General features: G+C 44.1%; 1 protein-coding gene, 1 long non-coding RNA gene and 1 pseudogene across 2 annotated transcripts; 1 reads left to right on the top strand and 2 right to left on the bottom strand.

The window, feature by feature from the left end:
- The first annotated feature begins 1358 nt into the window (after positions 1-1358).
- LOC146708635 (uncharacterized) lies at positions 1359-8756 on the top strand. Its single transcript, XM_085460630.1, has 5 exons — positions 1359-2236; positions 2505-2601; positions 2975-3088; positions 7767-7930; positions 8263-8756. Exons 1-5 carry the CDS (start codon positions 1881-1883, stop codon positions 8723-8725), a joined length of 1194 nt encoding a protein of 397 aa, XP_085316756.1. The 5' UTR covers positions 1359-1880; the 3' UTR covers positions 8726-8756.
- On the bottom strand, positions 3678-6402 carry LOC146708636 (uncharacterized; annotated as a pseudogene).
- A 3315-nt stretch (positions 8757-12071) lies between the features above and the next one.
- On the bottom strand, positions 12072-13200 carry LOC146708637 (uncharacterized). The gene is made up of 2 exons (XR_014920992.1): positions 12757-13200; positions 12072-12648 (listed from the first exon to the last, which is right to left on the bottom strand). It is a non-coding gene; the product is annotated as an uncharacterized LOC146708637 (long non-coding RNA).
- Positions 13201-13221: the final 21 nt, after the last annotated feature.

Below are 13221 nucleotides of genomic sequence, written 5' to 3' on the forward strand. Positions count from 1 at the left end.
GTATTTTCTTCTATTTGATCTCAAAAAGCTCCTAAAACAGTCAGTGATCACTGTTGACCTCCCTTTATTACCGCTAATCATTTATTTAAGCTCAGTTTTTAAAACCTTAGGATGTAACTACAGCCCAGCCCATGCAGCAGTATATGAATGACTAACCTCGTATTGTGGATGGATTATCTCAGTTGTTCTCCTGGCTGAAGTTTGGTCCTTTTACAGCATCCTGCCATGCGATTACATTTGTTCCTGACCACCGAGAACACTCACGTTAACTTTTATCGAGTGGAAAAAAAGTTCGCTTGTTTATATTATGCTAACATAGCTGTGTCGCTAGCGGTCACGTAGCACATCATTATATACCAGCTAGCCCAACTTCAGTAACCCTACAAACGTCCCTGCTGTTTAGTTTTCTGTCTTCATTTATGCTGGAAGTGATAGCAGAGCTGTACGTTTTAATTTGTTTCCAAAACCCCGCAGTCAGGACATGCTATATTATATTTAGATAGAAGCTAGCGAGCTAACTCCCTGCTAACTTCTAACTCCGTTAAATGTCATAAATTCCGTTTTCATGGATGCCTGGATGTTAAACTCAATTGTTACACCTGGTAGAGCAGAACGCTGATCATTTTATTAAAGATGAAAGACTTTAGACAGTTTTTCAACTCTCAGTAATGCCATAGTGATCGTTTGATATATGGACCTGCAGCGGAGTTTAGGCCCAGACACGGCTAGTGACGTCAAATTTACAAATTTGTCCTGGGACATCGTGTAAATGTTGTCCCAGGGACATCGTGTAAATGTTGTCCCTGGGACATCGTGTGATAGCTTGTTAATAATGGAATGAAAATTATTGATTGTTATTAACTTGTGAAAAAGAAGTGTAACAAATCCACATGTTATGTTCTTACACCCTTACAGAAACTGTGACTCCTTCACAATGTCAGGTAAATGTCAACTCAAGTTGAATAATCAACCAATCAAGCCTTTTTAGCCTTTTTACATGCAATGTTACACGTACAACTGTCCCTGGGACATCATGTAGAAGTTGTCCCAGGGACATCATGTTAAAGTTGCCAGAGACATACCATATGAAAGTTTAGCTTCTTTTAGCCCCTGTTTGTTTTATATATATATATATATATATATATATATATATATATATATATATATATATATATATATATATATATATATATATTTTTTTTTTTTTTTTTTTTTTTTTTTTTTAATATTATATTTAATATTTACATTGTATTGCAAAAAACCCCAAAACAAGTTAAAATGAATTAATTATTATTGACTAATTAAACCTTCGTTATTTTTCCACCAGAAATGGACGATAAAATTAGAAGAAGTGTTCTGAATGACGAAAAAAAAAGAACTGGAAAAGATACACAACTTTGTGTGCATGTGTCACAATGCCAGGAGGACCCATTCAGTGTTGTGTTAGAAAAATTGAACTCATTAACCCTTCATGGACATTATAAATGTTTAAATGTTGCCTCAGGTAAAGACAGGAAAAGAGACTATTACAAATTCAACTGCATCAGAGCTGGGAAAAAAGTCGAAACAGCTACAGAGCAGTGGGCTGTAAGGCCTATGTTTCATTTAAAGTACTCAAATGTTGGAAAGACCACACAGTCATCGTGCAGCGTACATATGATAAGCATGATGGGCATGATCCTTCGGACCCAAAAGACGCACATTTCAACAATATTTCCAGTGATTTGAGGAGGAAGATTGAGGAACTGCTTTCCCTTGGAACTAAGCCAGCCATCATACTAACCGAATGTCATAAATGGGCCAAAGAACATGGACACAGAGATCTTCACAACAGAGAGCATTTTGTCACACCACGTGACATTGACAGTGTTAGAACCTGCATGATGAGGAAGAAGCACTTTAACTGTGGAGACAGTCAAAGTGTACATACCTTACTTAATGGAAAACATCAAGAACATGTTCTCTTCTATCAACCATACACATCTGACCAAGAACTAATGATTGTTTTGCAGACACCTGTAATGAAATCAAACATGGAGAACTATGCAAAACAGTTAGTATTTGTTGACACCACGCACTGCGTTAACCAGTATTCATTTCCCTTATTCACACTTGTTGTAAGAGATGATCATGGGCATGGAGTCCCTGTGGCCTATGCTATTGTCAGCAACGAAAGTCAGAAAACCCTGGAAACTGTTCTTGGAATAGTTTGTGAGCATTTCCCAACTTCCCCGAGGTAAATAATACATTGACAGCTATTAATTTTGAAATAATCCCTTTTCAAAAAAGTTATAACGTGCCAGAATCTAATGCTATAGCTGCAGCATGGGCTGCAAAAAACTTTCCTTTCCAGTTGTTAAAGTTATTCCTATAGGCTGTATGCAGTATTTTATATATCTACTTGTGAGTTGAAATGTTTAATTTGGCATTGAAGTGGTGCTTTGAGATAGCAAAAACATTTTCATACTGTTTAATCTCATTTAGTGTTTTCTTTTTTTCTGTAGAGCATTTATGGTTGACAAAGACTTTGCGGAAATAAATGCTTTGCAGAAGGTTTTTCCAGAGTCAGCTATCCTTCTATGCTGGTACCATGTCTTGCAGGTAAACCACATTGTTTTCTTTTCACGTTGTCTAAGATGCACCTGAAACACATTTTTACAACAGGGTCCTGTTGTTATGATTTGCCTCATTGTGATATTCACCTACTCAGGTTAATGAATATAAAGGGATAAAATGTTGAGTGACTTTGTCCATTCATTTAAGACCACAGTGCACTCATCTTCTGGTGGCTGCTTCCCAAAGCTCTTTTTGACATTTAAAAATATGTTTGCCTGGTTGATTTCTGTAATGCACAGGTCCTCTTGTCCAGTGAGTGACAAAGTTATTTTTGGATGTCAGCTTTCTTTTATGCTTTTTGTACAGCTGCTCCTCTGTCTCTCTCTCCAGATGAACTTTTTTTCTCTTACATTCACAGGCTGTTAATCGATGGCTTTCAAAATCAGAGTCCGGGGTCCATGGGCTTTCTAACACCCAAAAGAGAAATGAAATCATTTCTTTCTTTTGTAAGCTGAAAGCTTGCACTGTCACGGTCGGACGGCCCTTTCCGGACGACCCTGCTTGTGTTTATGTTTTCTGTATGTGTGTTTGCTTCTCCCTCCCTGGCCCTCGGGGTTGTTTACGGAAGTGCGCGCCGTGGGAGAGGCGTGTCCTGGCGACTGTCGTCATTGGGAGTCCCTCTTCGCTGTTGCCGGCCCACTTGCAGCTGATTACCTGACCAGTGGTTGGTAATCATTCCTCCAGGCTAGAAAGGGGTATTTAACCTGGACTCGCGGCGACAGTCGACGTGGGATTATTACTCCGAACTGGTATAGTCTGTGCGAGCAGTGTGAGTGTGTTATTCGGCTAGCGTGTGGCTAACGCTGGATTTTCCTTCTTCCTCCAGGAGGGGCGAGCGGAGAAGCGAGTTGGGGAGCACACACACTAAGGGAGTTACTACACGGAACGCACTGGGAGCAAGGGACGAGCACGATTGGAAAATTGCACTTTTGAATGGATTGTTGGACTTGTCTGTTTCACTGTAAATAAACGCACTGTGTTTCTGTGAGCAAGAACCGCGCCTGGGTCCCTCTTTTCCGTGACAGAATAATCCCACCACCATGGACCCAGCGGATTCTGCTTCACGCCAGCTGTCTATCCAAGCGGAGGTTTTGGAGCGACACGAGGAAATGCTGAAGCACGTTTCAAAGGAACAAACCGCGCTTCTGCAAGCCATGACAGAGCTTAAAGGTATGTTGATTTCCTCACCTAATACGGCTCCAACGCAGCCCGCCCCTCCGCAGGGCCACACCCCTCAGGCCTGCAGGTGGCCGAGCTCCATCCTCCAGGCACACCCGCAGACATACACACCCATACCTCGCCTAAACATATGAGTGGGACACAGACTAACACAGCACAGAGAAACACACATATGTACACGCACAGAGAAGGAGAAATGACACCAAAAATACATAATAATAATAATACACAGGTCCATGACTGCCCAGGGATCCTGGGTCGCCCAGTCCCAGGACCCTGACAGTACCCCCCCTCTAAGGGTCGGCTCCCGACGACCCAAAAACACAAACCAAAAACAGTACAACCAACCCAGGGCGGGCGGCGGGAGGTCCAGGACGGAGGGCAGAACCAAAACAAGCAAAAACCCCCAAAGAAAACAACCCCCCCAAGGTCACAGTCCCAGAGTCCGACCGCGCATCCTGCAGCGGAGCAACAAAAAGAAAAAACGCCACAAAACAGTCTCAGGCGGCCCATCAACATAACAAAAGAGTTCAGGGGGCCTACCTCGAGCCCAACGGCGGCGACGTAGCAGCTCCGGCGGACGGCCCCGGGTCCGGCAGCAGCAGCAAAACAGTTCAGGGGGCCTGCCACGGGTCCGGTGGCAGCGGCGCTGCTCCTCCGGCGGCCTGCCACGGGTCCGGTGGCGGCGGAACGGTTCTGGTGGCCTGCCACGGGTCCGGTGGCGGCGGCGCTGCTCCGGTGAGCAACAGCGAGGCGTGGCACCAGGTCCATGACGCGCCGACCGCTGACGTGGACGCACCGGACGTAGATGGCGAGGAGGCCGCGCTAGACGTGGAGGTCTCTCCGGTCCGCTGATCTCCGGCTCCGGCTGAGCGGGTCCCTCCTCGGCTGCTGGCAGCGAGAGCTCCTCCTCGGCTGCTGGCAGCGCCGGTTGTTCCTTCCGCTCGCCGAGCTCCTCTGCTGGTGGTTCGCGGAGCTGCTCCGGCTCGCTGAGCTGCTCCTGCTCCGGCTCGCTGAGCCCCTGCTCGGGCATGCTGAGCTCCTCCGACTCGCTGAGCTCCTCCGGCTCGCTGAGCTGCTCCTCGGCTGGCGGCTCGCTGAGCTCCGGCTCCCGCTCGCTGAGCTCCTCCTCGGCTGGCAGCGCGAGCTCCTCCGGCTCGCCGGGCTCCTCGGCTGGCAGCGCGAGCTCCTCCGGCTCGCCGGGCTCCTCGGCTGGCAGCGCGAGCTCCTCCTCGGCTGGCAGCGCGAGCTCCTCCTCGGCTGGCAGCGCGAGCTCCTCCTCGGCTGGCAGCGCGAGCTCCTCCCGTTCGCTGAGCACCCACTGGGGCCCGCAGAGCTCCCACTCGGGCAGGGCAGGTGCGGGTGGTGAGGTAGCGGCCAGTGAAGCAGACGGCTGAGGGGCGACTGCAGGCGGATGAGTTGACGGCTGCGCTTCAGCCACAGATGGATGATCCGGAGGCGACGATGGTGTGGCAGCCACTCCCGGTAGACTGGACAGCGATGCAGGGACAGATGGGTGAAATGATGGCAGAGGTGGTCCGGCCGGCATATCGACCTCCAACTGAGGATGAAGGTGAGAGGCTGACAGGACTGAAGACTGAGCTACCAGCTGGGCAGCAGGCTGAGGTGAGGGTGAGATGGCTACTATGAAGGGTGGAGAGGATGAAAATGTTACAGCTGGCCCAACAAATTCCAGGGGTCCAGAGGCAACTGAGACCTCCAGTTCGGTCTCTGGGGAAGCCCTGGGGAGAACCTCCGTCTCCATGCGGCCAGACTGAGCCAAAAAGTCATTTGGGTCTGTATGCTCGGAACTCCCTAGCTCCCAGCTTACAGTCTCAAAGGGAATATTTGCTGGGTCTTTGGAGGTACAGCAAACAGTTTCTATTTTTATGTTTACAGAAAGGGAATTTATAACACCGGCAGAGTCCATTTTACTCACTGTGGCGTCCAGAGCCGCTGGTCCTGAGTCTTCGACCAGCACAGGAGTGAGTGTGGATGGGGTTGAACGCTGCTTGCGAGGACGCCTTCTCCTCCGTGAAGGCGGGGCCGGGTGTATGGAAACAGTCTTCTGCTGTTCATCAGGGTTGTGATTTTCAATGACATGATTAATAGACACAAACGAGTCGGGTTTACTCACTGCGGTGATGAGCGCTGTTGGTCCGTTGCCAGCTGACTGGGCTGAAACCGCAGGAGTGGGTTGAGGCGTAATGGGATGATGGTAGAGAGTGCGGCATGCCTTCCGTAACGGCGGATCAAACGATTGTGCCGCGAGCACCGACGGGAAAGCCCTCCGCCGACGCGTGAAAAACCAAGCGGCTAGAGTCTCTAGGAGAGCAGCCGAACTGTCCATGCTCGGACCACCCAAGCCAAATAGTTCAAAACTCGAGCTCTCCCTTAACCTAGCGACCAGGTGCCTAAGTTTGTAAATGTCCAAAAAGTTCATGGTGAAGGTAGTGGATGAGAGGTAATTGTCAAAGAACACTACCTGTATATGTCTCTTGGGTGGGTCTACAGCCTGGATTACGCTTCGGCAGTAATCCCATAGCTGCGTGAGCGATCTCTCCTCCGTGGCAACTCCTGAGTTTGCTGGGTGGTTGGCGGGATCATTCTGTCACGGTCTGGCTGGCAGACCGTGGGGATGTGGGGAAAGGAGGACCCAAAACGCAGACTCTGCGATGCAAACAGTGCTCTTTATTTACAGTGAAAAGGCTGTAAAAACAATAACTCCCCGTTGCTCCCTCGAACCCCGTGTGCGTGCTTCCCTCCGATATCTGTGCTCGTGCTCCCCGCTGTTGTGTTTCCGCACCCCCGTGCGTGCTGCCTCTCCGGACCACTCCTCCTCCTGTAGGGAAACCAGAGACGCAGCCGTCAACACTAACCCTCGGCGGGCATATACGCACAGCACAGACCTACGCTAACACACACTGTTACACCCCGGCCTAGGCAACCGGGGTGCAACGCAGGAAAATAAAAATAAGGAAAATAAAAATAAGGTAAAAACACACGAGAAAAAACTAATACGGGTTTCCACAAAAAATCATCCCAAAACAAAAGTATCGACCACTATTTTCTTTAAAGCAAAATATGATATTTATTTACATCCCAACACAAGGCGCCAAACTATTTACAACGGGGGGGAAGAAGATCGCGACCATGATCAACTGACACACAGGGCTTAAATACATGGAGGGAACAATCAGGGAATGGACAACAGGAGGGAAACACAGCTGGGGCAAATCAGAACTGACGAGACAGGGAAACGTAAACTGAACACACTAAGATACACAGACTTTCAAAGTAAAGTAGGAAACACATAATAGTCACGCAAAAACAACACATTACCAACGCCAAATCGTAACATACCCGGAGGAGCACCTAGACACTCAAATCCACACACAATTACGGCCACAGTCGTAACACACACTGACTTGGTAAGATAACTCAATGATCCCGCGTCGGTGGGAGCTCCAAGACTCTCCTAAGTAGCTCCCCCGACGAGCCCTGATCAGCGGCAGGTGTGTGGCTTCGGGTGTGGCCAGTCCCTCCGCAGGGCCACACCCCTCAGGCCTGCAGGTGGCCGAGCTCCATCCTCCAGGCACACCCGCAGACATACACACCCATACCTCGCCTAAACATATGAGTGGGACACAGACTAACACAGCACAGAGAAACACACATATGTACACGCACAGAGAAGGGGAAACGACACCAAAAATACATAATAATAATACACAGGTCCATGACTGCCCAGGGATCCTGGGTCGCCCAGTCCCAGGACCCTGACATTCTTAGCCATTGTAAGGGAAGAAATAATTGCTTCTTAATACAAAAACACGACATATTATTAATAACTTAAAATTCTTAATGTTATTCAATAAAAGGAAAAGGGCTTCAATACATAATATTAAAGATTTCAATAGGTCTGTTAAATGGATTGAAATATATTCTGTTGCATCCAATTCTCTTAGGAGGACGACTTTAAAGCCACATCAGCAGAGTTCTGCCAGACATTTAAGCAATACCCTTTGGTGTGCCAGTATTTTCAGAAGCACTGGGAAGGCATTGGCCACATGTGGTGTGACTACGGCCGTCGGTTCAGTCACGCTCGTTCTGAAACAAACAATGTGATTGAAAGGTATGATTTATTATTTTGACCTCATTCAATTGTATTGCTGAAAAAAAGATATTATGCTTTAATCCAAGAGGCTAAACTAAGTAGGTTCTTCATGTCATTGCCAGAACAGGTTTTAGGCAAATCCTTTAAATTCTAGCAGCGTTTTTTATGTTATCACAACAAAAAACAGAGTAGGTGGATTTGCCTAAATCAGCTAAACCGGCACAGAGCATTCCTTTATAAAAGACGTGTGCAATAGGTATTCCAATTTTTTAAAAAATAATACAGTCTTGATTAAAACTTTAAATTCCTTCAATTACAGTTACTAATCATTTCAAATAACTGTTTTTCAGATTTTTCCACCGCCTGAAATACCAGTTTTTATCTGGCTACAAGAATAGGCGTCTGGATGATCTGATTGAAGTGCTCCTAGGGAAGGCCGACGACTACTTCTCAGTCATAAAAACCCTGCAAGATGTGGGCCGCATGAAAAACAGGTTTGCTGACACCTTGTCTCAAGTTTCAGACTCTGCTTCAAGACTGATGGAAAGTGGTTGGGCTCTTAAAATTACAGTCAAGAACAGCCATGGAGTTAATGCATATCAAGTCCCATCTGAGTCAAGAGAAGACATGGTGTATGATGTCTGCCCTGTTGAGTCCTACTGCAACTGTACATATGGCTTACGAGGACTTCTTTGCAAGCATCTAGTGTTACTTGCAAAATTAGCAGAGGCTGACAATGACATCTATCCAAACATGGAAACAGACCTTGGCAAGAATTGCAGTGAAAGAAAGGCATTACTTTGTACACTGTGAGGACTTGAAAGTGATAAAAATGCCAAGTTTGTTTGGAAATCTGTGTTTTTTTGCATCGGCTGAAACACTTCAGTGCACTTGTTGTACGTTCTCTCACTATAACACATGTGCTTGCCTGAAGGTGGCTTGTAGCCATTTTAAACAAATGAAAAACTCTCTGAAAAGTCCTCTATCAACTTTGAATGACACTCCTGTAGTTGAAAGCACAGACAAAAAATGCACAGAAGATGCAGTTGGAAAACTAAATGCTGTTTTAGACACAGTTAAACAGTGGGCATTCATTCCAGAGGGTATTACTCCAATGATAGATGAACTGCATACAAATGTCTTAAAAACAAAACAAGTAGGCAAAAGTATATGTCAGTACGAAATAAAGACGACAGATAATGCACGCAAAATTAGGCCATTGCATTCTAGCAAGAAACGTTCGGCCAGCATCGACATTCCAACAGTCTGAAAATGAATGTGAACAGTCGATAACCACTGAAAGAGAGACATCCTCTGGAGAAAATGAAAACCTTTTGGAATACAAAACAAAAAAGAGAAGAGTTAAAGCTAAGTATATGCACAAGTAGACTTTTGTGTGACATTTCAAAGGGACTGCATCCATTACTTCTGTTTATTGAAACCTAAAGCTGAATAGCTGTCTTAACTTTCTGCCAAGGAACAGATGAAAAGAAATTGTTTGCTCTCTCAAGCAGTTGTTATTTATGTGTGTTATTCATTACTTTGGCTTGGTTGCTGTTTTTGATACAAATTCTGATAGGTTTGTAGCTTGAACCCATCCGCTGGAACGTTGAAGGCAATATAATTACACTGCAAAGCAAGACACAAGTAGGCAAGGTTCTTCATGTTACTCGTGCACGGGAGAGAACCGGACAGGCACCGTTCCTTCGCTTGACCCCAGTTGCTCTCGTCCGTTCTCCCGTACCACTGTTCTTTTATTGAGGTTACATGAATATGCATAGGTTCATTAACATATGACGTCTACATACACACAAAGAGTACCTGTGTGTGTGTGTGTGTGTGTGTGTGTGTGTGTGTGTGTGTGTGTGTGTGTGTGTGTGTGTGTGTGTGTGTGGACTGCTGATCAAAGGGTCAAACATCCTTGGTCAGGAAGAGGGTAGCCTCCCCCTCACCCTAGATGGTTCATCCTAGATAACACGGTGAGGAAGTCCTGCAGTTCATCTAAACAAAGAGCACTTAGACTAGAACAGACGCAACTACGTTAATCCTACCATAAAACAATAAGACACGGTATGACCTCTCATGCTCCCAAAGTGCTGTCTAATACACACAAAGTTTGCAGACTATCAAGGATCAAAACCTCTACCAATCTACAACTAATTACAAAACTCTAAGCATATATAAGTAAATATTTCTAAGCATAAATGACAATCAATCTACTGTGTCTATCACTACTGTGACAATCAATCTACAATCTACTCCTGCACCATCGAGAGCATCCTGACGTCAAACATCTGCACCTGGTTTGGGAACAGCACCAAGCAGGACAGACGAGATCTGCAAAGGGTGGTGCGCTCGGCAGAACGCATCATTCAATCAGAGCTCCCTGACCTGCTGCCCATCTACACCAAGCGGTGCAAGTCCAAAGCTAGGAAGATTATGATGGACCTCTCCCATCCCAACAATGGACTCTTCTCACTGTTGAGGTCTGGGAAGCGCTTCCGCTCCCTTAAGGCCAAAACAGAGAGAATGAGGAGGAGCTTCTTCCCCCAGGCTATTCGGGGCCTGAACCAGGTGTAGGACTGGACTCTCCCAAACACGTCACTATAAGACTGGACTCTCACACACGTCACCACACGCACCACCACACATTTCCTATAATCCTATAATTCCTATAATTTATAATCCTTATCTTTATAATCTCTTCTGCTATTTGCACATTCTTTACTCTAAATTCCTAAGTTCATTTGTAAATTTTGTAGTAAACTGTAAATATTGTAAAACTTTTCTTCTGTCATTTAATGGTCGGGCATTGTACAGCTACAAGCATTTCACCCCCATGTCATACTGTGTATGGCTGTGTGTGTGTGACAAATAAAATTTGAATTTGAATTTGAATTTGAATCAACAATACAAATCTAACAAATTCATCTGTGCCCATTGTAATATTTTCATATGTTACTATTTTTATATTGCTATGCATTATAAATAAAGGATTACTTATTACTATTAAAGGTCTGCATTTGCAATTGTTGGTATTATTTATAAAATATGCGCTCTTAAGTTTTTTGCTCCATAAAACGATACCTGTCGCTTTTTGGACATAGAGTATCAGCTGTTGAGAATCCTGGCTCATACAAAATAGAAGTAAAAGGTTTCAACATCCAGCCTTTTATGATTAAATACAAAGTGTAATAACAGAGTTATTGGGGTGTGATTTTGTTAATAGTTAATCATCCTTAATTGTAATTTATAGTATGACTAAGTATAAGTTTAATAGTAATGAGTAAGAAAATATAGCCAGAATAATGGAATGAGACTAACACCTGACCTCACACTGAGATTTGGTATGAAGTGGCATGTTTGTGCTAATGCTGACATTGGGGCTCAGAGTTCCTCTGTGTGTATATATTTGTGAACGTTAACTTGGCTAATGTCCAAGGGTTTGACTGCTTTCCTGTTGGATTGTATCACACAGAACAGGGATAAGAGCACCAGTGGCCGTGCACACCCTCATCTCTCTCCTTCACCCGATCATTAGTGTTGGAAACCGGCATTAGCTCAGAGTAGATTAGACTTAGTATAGTGCAAGTGATTTGATTTTATGATTATTTGATTCAGTTTTTTCTGTGTTCAAGCTCAATTACTTTAATAAAATATGTTGAATTAAAACAAATAAACAAACAAATAAACTGTGGACATTACCCTTTTAAACCTTTCTGAAACAAGACAGGTAAAAACCAGTGTATAAAAGTTTACATAGGTATAAATAGCTCTAACACTTTACTCCAGCCTGGCGTCCACACATGTGGACATCACATTTTGGGTTATTTAGACCAAAATACTAAATCTTGATCAACAAGTGCCTGATATACAGTTACGAGGACATTATACTGCAACTGTTCTATCGAAATTTCAAATTAATGTCCTCATATGTGGCTCTCATTTTTCTCAGAAACAAAAATTAGGTAATTCTTTCTTTTTACATTCATCGGGTTCCAATCGGCCCAAATATCAAAGAGAAATTAAAAATGCTGCTGTGGAAGATTTCGGGTCTTAGGGGGTTAAAATGACCAGACCCCTCCGGCCTGTTTTCCAGGCCACTAAATTAAACCCAGTCAATTACCAATTGAACAGAATAAAAACCTACGAGGTCCACTAATAGTCCAAAAGTCCAAATCTTTAATAGAGAAGACAGGCAGAACTCAAACAAACAATAATCCAAACGAGGAGCATATATACACACTGGAAAGTAAATAATTATAAGTTATTAAATCAGACTAATTAAATACAGTAAAACTAATAAGGGAAGACGAACACACGGGAAATAAAAATAACAGTGTAAACATACCAAAACTCAAAATAAAACAGGAAAGCTACTACAAACCGAGTGTGACACAATTACATTCATATTGAAACATATGTGATAATTTTCTTTCTTTGTAGCATTTTTAAGATATGTGTTAGAACAGTCATTATGCTGTTTGGATTAGGAACCAATCATTTTTGCCAAATAGTTAACACAAACTTAGAACAACAATGAACAATTTTCAAGATTCTGATTTACAGAACAAACAAAAGGTTTCATTATTTAAGAAACAAGATCAAGTTTTTCACACAGGAATGAAATGACAGAATCCAGTGCAGCGGGGCCAAAGGTGTGTGTCAGCAAACTGAAGGTTGAGGAATCAGTCAGCTCATGTTTAAGATTGTGTTGGATTTTGAGAAGAGTCTGTCTGTTATTAGAAAGTAAGATTAACAATGTTACACCAATAACCCAAATACGGGGAAATGACAAATAATACCAAAAAAGATACAACTTTCATATTGTTTTACTAACTTACTTTGTCATATCAGCACTTGAATGGTCGATGCCTTTACAGACCATGTCTGTTGTGACATCGCAGGCCAATCTTCCGGCAAACCCGAGGGCTAGCTCCCCAGCCTCCTCTTCACTCAGAACACTAAACACTGTTACTTTAGTTTTGGCCTTCTTAGGCCTGTCAAGAATCATTGCGGGCAGTTTGGCTTTACGGCCCTAAAAAAGAAAAAGTGCAAACACCAAAAGAGCAGAGAGAGACACACACACACGCACAAAGTTAAATGCTTTTGTTTACATGGTGTAATTGTGTATATGTTGCAGCAAATGCACAATTTCCAGCCACATTGTCACTTCATTGATACGAGTAACCCGGATTTATTTCAGGTGACATCAAAATCACGAAATGTATATCTACCCCAATCAAACCTCTGAAAACATGAACTGACATGTTCTCTGCGTTGATTCTGCGCTTCTGTTTCTTTTTCGT

The sequence above is a fragment of the Copadichromis virginalis genome, linkage group LG6 (assembly GCF_057382275.1).
Source record: "Copadichromis virginalis isolate Kocher_CV1m ecotype Utaka linkage group LG6, C_Virginalis_male_GT1.1, whole genome shotgun sequence".
NCBI classification, from domain to species: domain Eukaryota; kingdom Metazoa; phylum Chordata; class Actinopteri; order Cichliformes; family Cichlidae; genus Copadichromis; species Copadichromis virginalis.

Excerpts from the sequence above, each read along its gene's own strand:
- LOC146708635 (XM_085460630.1), top strand. The coding sequence starts at position 1,881 with ATGATGAGGAAGAAGCACTTTAACTGTGGAGACAGTCAAAGTGTACAT. Across the intron at positions 2,237-2,504 it reads CATTTCCCAACTTCCCCGAG|AGCATTTATGGTTGACAAAG; the intron begins GTAAATAATACA and ends TTTTTTCTGTAG. Across the intron at positions 7,931-8,262 it reads ACAAACAATGTGATTGAAAG|ATTTTTCCACCGCCTGAAAT; the intron begins GTATGATTTATT and ends ACTGTTTTTCAG.